Below are 5,706 nucleotides of genomic sequence, written 5' to 3'. Positions count from 1 at the left end.
GAACATTAAGTGTAGTTGGTGGTACATGAATTCTGTCAGCATAAATCTGGCATTTGTGGCACTTCCTGGCATGCTTGCAACAATCGGTTTCCATCGACATCCAGTAGTAACCTGCTCTCAACAACTTCCTAGTCATTGCATGTCCATTGGAGTGAGTTCCAAAGGAGCCTTCATGTACCTCATGCATCAAAAGTTCTGCTTCTTGCTTATCTACACACCTGAGTAGTACCATGTCAAAGTTTCTTTTGTACAAAACATCCCCATTTAGGAAGAAATTACCAGACAATCTTCTCAAAGTTCTCCTGTCTTTGTTGGATGCTCCGGGTGGATATTCCTGGCTTTGAAGGAAACACTTGATATCATGGAACCAGGGCTTATCATCAACAACCTCTTCGACTGCAAACACGTGAGCGGGCCTCTCGAGGCGCTGAATTCTGATTGTTGGCAAATTATTCCGGTGACTCACTTCGTACATGGAGGATAAAGTTGCTAACGCATCTGCCATCTGGTTCTCATCACGAGGGATGTGGTGAAGCTCCACTTTGTTGAAGAAGGTTAGCAAACGCTTTGCATAATCTTTGTATGGAATCAAGCCGGGGTGGCGAGTTTCCCATTCTCCTTTGATTTGGTTGATTACGAGAGCTGAATCCCCGTAAATGTCAAGGTTCTTGATTCTCAAGTCGATGGCTTTTTCAATGCCCAAGATACATGCTTCATATTCTGCCATATTGTTGGTGCAATCAAACTGTAACCTTGCAGCGAAAGGGAGATGATTACCTTCCGGAGTGATAATAACTGCCCCAATTCCATTGCCAAAGACATTCACGGCTCCATCAAAGATCAAACCCCATCTAGACTCGGGATCTGGACCTTCTCCCAGCAATGGTTCATCACAATCCTTCATCTTCAAGTGCATAATCTCTTCATCAGGAAAGTCAAACTTGATGGGTTGATAGTCCTCAATTGGTTGGTGAGCCAAATGATCAGCAAGAACACTCCCCTTAATTGCCTTCTGGGTGCGGTATTCGATATCATACTCGGATAACAACATCTGCCAACGAGCAATTCTTCCTGTCAGAGCGGGTTTCTCAAAGATATACTTGATCGGGTCCATCTTGGATATTAGCCAGGTGGTGTGGTTAATCATGTAGTGACGAAGACGCTTGGCAGCCCAGGCTAGTGCACAACAAGTTTTCTCAAGTAGGGAGTACCTGGACTCACAATCTGTAAACTTCTTGCTCAAGTAGTAGACGGCATGCTCTTTCCTTCCGGTCTCATCCTGTTGTCCGAGCACACAGCCCATAGAATCTTCTAACACAGTCAAGTACATAATCAGAGGCCTTCCTTCAACTGGAGGTATAAGAATTGGAGGTTCTAGCAGATAATTCTTGATACTATCGAAAGCCTTTTGACAGTCTTCGGTCCAAATAACCCCTTGATCTTTTCGAAGCAACTTGAATATAGGTCCGCACGTGGCTGTCATGTGCGAGATGAAACGAGAAATGTAATTTAGACGTCCAAGAAAACCTCTCACTTGTTTCTCTGTTTGTGGAACCGGCATTTCTCTAATGGCCTTGACCTTGTCAGGATCTACTTCAATACCTTTCTGACTGACAATGAAGCCCAAGAGTTTTCCAGATCTAACACCAAAGGTACATTTGTTGGGATTCAGTCGAAGTTGGTACTTTCTCAGCCGTTGAAACATCTTCAGCAAGTACTCGACATGTTCTTCTTCAGTGCCTGACTTGACAATCATATCATCCACGTACACTTCTATCTCTTTGTGCATCATGTCATGAAAGAGAGTGGTCATGCCTCTTTGGTAAGTGGCACCTGCATTTATCAACCCAAAAGGCATTACCCTGTAACAAAAGGTGCCCCAAGGCGTGATGAAAGATGTCTTTTCTCTATCTTCAACTGCCATCTTGATCTGATTGTACCCAGAGAAACCGTCCATGAAGGAGAAGACCTTGGACTTTGCAGCGCTGTCAACCAATACATCGATGTGAGGTAGAGGAAAGTCATCTTTCGGACTAGCCTTGTTCAAATCCCGGTAGTCAACGCACATCCTGACCTTGCCGTCCTTCTTTGGAACAGGCACTATGTTGGCTAACCATTGAGGATACTCTGATGTGACAAGAAAACCTGCATCGATCTGCTTCTGTACTTCCTCTTTGATCTTGAGAGCCATGTCAGGGCGAGTTCTTCTCAGTTTCTGTTTGACCGGTGGGCATTCGGGCTTCAAAGGCAAACGGTGTTCCACAATACGGGGATCCAAGCCGGGCATATCCTGGTACGACCATGCGAACACATCGGCATATTCTTTGAGTAATTCAATCACCCTTCGTTTGACAGTTGCCTCAAGCGATGCCCCAATCTTGACTTCCTTCTTATCTTCCTCGGTTCCCAAGTTAATCACCTCTACTAACTCCTCATGAGGCCGAATGGTTTTCTTTTCATACTCCAATAACCGAGCAAGTTCCTCTGGGATTTCATCATCCTCCTCCTCTTCAGCCTCGTAGACAGGAGATTCGAAGTTGGGAGAGAGTGCAGGGTTATTATGTTCAACGGGCTCATAAATGCCTAGTCTGCATATGATTGATGATTGACTTTAGAAAATGAGTGAACAATGCAGACTTTTTATAATTAATTGAAATCAGAAAACAAAAATAAAATATTTTGGGTTTTTTGTGTTACCATTTTCCAGAAAGAGCAATAAGCATAGATATCAGGATAAACCACATTTTCCATTAATAAGAGTAGTGCTTGAAACAAAACAGCCCTACATAATTGCGCTTCCGTCCTGGGCAAGACGAAAGGATCTTTTTTGAAAAACAAACAAACAGAAAAAACAAAGACACATTACTTTGATGCATGAACTACTGAAGGGATGTCAACCGCGTCCCAGTTGCGAACAATTTTTCCAGGTGTGACAAATGCAAGTACTATCTCTTCAGGAACATCTTCCAAGACAGCATTGGCTTCTGGCGAGTTGTTGATGAACCCGGCGCTACAAAAGGTGCTAGTAATGGAGCTTGATCCAACACTGTTCGTTGCGGATCCTGCAGAAGAAGCAAATCCCAGTCCTTCACGGTTTTTACTCTCTAGCAACTGCACAACTTTTCCCCATCCTACACCTGTTCCTTCCTGCACCACTTTCTGTGCGCTCTTCCAAGTAGCAAAAGATACTTCATTTTTCTCTGGCTTTTTACCCTCTACAGTCAGGCCTTGGAAAGAGGTTCCTTTTGTTTCATCAGCACCAATAAAGGAAAAAGCTGACAAATGACTAACCAACAAGGCTTCCTCTCCACTCACAGTGATCAAACTCCCATTTCTGACAAACTTCAGCTTTTGATGCAAAGTGGATGTCACGGCCCCAGCTTCATGGATCCACGGCCTACCCAAGAGGCAACTGTATGCGGCTTGGATATCCATCACCTGGAATGTAATTTGGAAAACAAACGGCCCAATTGTAATGGGCAAATCAACCTCCCCGATAACAGACTTTCTTGATCCATCAAACGCTTTGACAACCACCCCGCTTCTTCTCATGGGGGGCCCCCGGTAAGAAAGTTGATCTAATGTGGATTTGGCCATTACATTCAATGAGGAACCAGTGTCCACAAGTACATTCGACAGAGCATCAGATTTGCAGTTCACCGATATATGTAACGCCAGATTGTGGTTCCTCCCCTCCTCAGGAAGTTCTTCATCACTAAAACTCAAATTATTGCAGGCAGTAATGTTTCCTACTATACTGTCCAATTGATTAACAGTCACGTCCCTCTCCACAAAAGCTTGGTCCAACACCTTCATTAGAGCCTCACGGTGTGCTTCTGAGTTCAATAGCAGAGACAAAATGGATATCTTAGAGGGAGTTTGCAGCAGCTGGTCTACTACTTTATACTCACTCTTCTGGATCAGTTTCAGAATTTCGTCATGATCAGAATTCTTACTAGTCCCATTGGACTGGCCTACTTCCTTCCTTGTACCGGGGCCGTTCACTGTCACCTGTTTAACTGCCGGATCATTCACTTTCTTTGCAAACAATGTGGGGATAACACGTCCATTCCTCAGAACTTTACCGTCATTAGCAATGTTGTCCACAGAAATCGCAGGAGTTAGAGAGGGCAAAGGCACCTCCTGCCCACCTTCCAACATCGTGGCACTATACTTGTAAGGGACCGCTTTTAGAGAAGCATACGGCATAGGTCCTGGCAAGCTAATCACCAGTGGAGTAGTAGTTGATTCCCCACTGTTATAGCTTATTTCCAACCGCTGAAACTCAGGGGTGATGACGCACACTTCCTTGTCCTTCCTCGTGATGATTAGTTCTCTATTGTCTATCAGCCTTTGTATGTCCTCTTGTACCTTCGGGCATCCTTTTACATTCACAGGACATATTTCACACGCTGCATGATCATGGTCAAACAGAGCTGCCTCGCACATCTTGATATGTATTGGGACCAGGGGAGTTCGGACGTGCTGGACGTTCAGGATGACACCGTCTTCATCACAATCTTGTATCATGTTGACAGTAGGCCCATGGTTCGGCAGAGGGTTCGCCTGAACATTGGGATTCTGATCTTTGAAGGATAGCAAGTTGGCCCGGACTAGTTTTTGCACTTCATTCTTCAGGACATAGCAGTTTTCAACGTCATGACCTGGGGCCCCTTGGTGGAAAGCGCAGGTTAAATCATGACGAAACCAGGGAGGTAAAACATCTGGTGTACGAGGGGGTGTTCTGACCTGGACAAGGTTTTTGGCGAGCAGGGCGGGGAGTAAGTCAGCATATTTCATCGGGATTGGATCAAAGGTTGTTTTCTGGCGGTCTGCGGGCGATTTTGTTGTTTTTGAGGGTATTGTGGCTGATGGTATTGCTGTGGAGGGTATTGTTGTGGAGGGTATGGTTGTGGAGGGTATTGTTGTGGAGGGTATTGTTGTGGAGGGTATTGTTGTGGAGGGTACGGGTAGGGGTAATGTGGCCTTTGTTGGTGATATGATGGGTTTGGGATAGTGGATGCGACATTCGCAACCTGACGATATGGGGTGAAATTCTGCTGAGGCTTACCATGAGCTACCATTCCCACCTCTTGATCTTTCTTCTTCGCAAAGTGGCCTCCAAACTTCTTGGCATTACTTGCGGCAGGGGTACTTTCCACAGCCAAACGTCCCTCTCGGACACCTTCCTCTAATCGCACACCCATGTTGACCATTTCAGTGAAGTCTGTTGGTGCACTTGCAACCATTTTCTCGTAATAAAACTGGCTCAGGGTCTTCAGAAATATTTTGGTCATTTCCCTTTCTTCCAACGGCGGGACAATCTGGGCAGCCACTTCCCTCCAACGCTGGGCATACTCCTTGAACGTTTCCTTCTCTTTTTGTGTCATCGCACGGAGCTGATCACGATCTGGGGCCATGTCCAAATTGTACTTATACTGCCGGATGAACGCTTCACCCAGGTCATTGAAAGTACGAATGCTCGCACTGTCCAAATTCATATACCACTTCAGAGCGGCCCCAGTCAGGCTGTCCTGAAAGAAATGAATAAGCAGCTTATGATTGTCAGTATACATGGACATTTTCCGCGCGTACATCACCAAGTGACTGCGGGGACAAGAGTTCCCTTTATACTTCTCGAAGTCTGGCACCTTGAACTTGTGAGGGATAGTAACATTTGGGACCAAGCATAATTCACAGGCGTCC

General features: G+C 45.4%; 1 protein-coding gene across 1 annotated transcript in view; it reads right to left on the bottom strand.

Annotated features, from left to right (window-relative positions):
• LOC106797265 (uncharacterized) overlaps nucleotides 1–5,699 on the bottom strand; it is a gene marked incomplete at its 5' end in the record, with an annotated part of 6,621 nt that extends 922 nt beyond the window's left edge. Inside the window, 3 exons of the mRNA XM_041012988.1 lie at nucleotides 1–2,588; nucleotides 2,867–4,832; nucleotides 5,072–5,699. The exon at nucleotides 1–2,588 is cut by the window's left edge and continues 922 nt beyond it. Coding sequence (XP_040868922.1) covers nucleotides 1–2,588; nucleotides 2,867–4,832; nucleotides 5,072–5,699 — 5,182 coding nt within the window. The remainder of the gene's footprint in view (nucleotides 2,589–2,866; nucleotides 4,833–5,071) is intronic.
• Nucleotides 5,700–5,706: the final 7 nt, after the last annotated feature.

Source organism: Glycine max, chromosome 19 (assembly GCF_000004515.6).
Source record: "Glycine max cultivar Williams 82 chromosome 19, Glycine_max_v4.0, whole genome shotgun sequence".
Lineage (NCBI taxonomy): Eukaryota > Viridiplantae > Streptophyta > Magnoliopsida > Fabales > Fabaceae > Glycine > Glycine max.
This window is presented reverse-complemented; position numbering and strand designations above follow the sequence as displayed.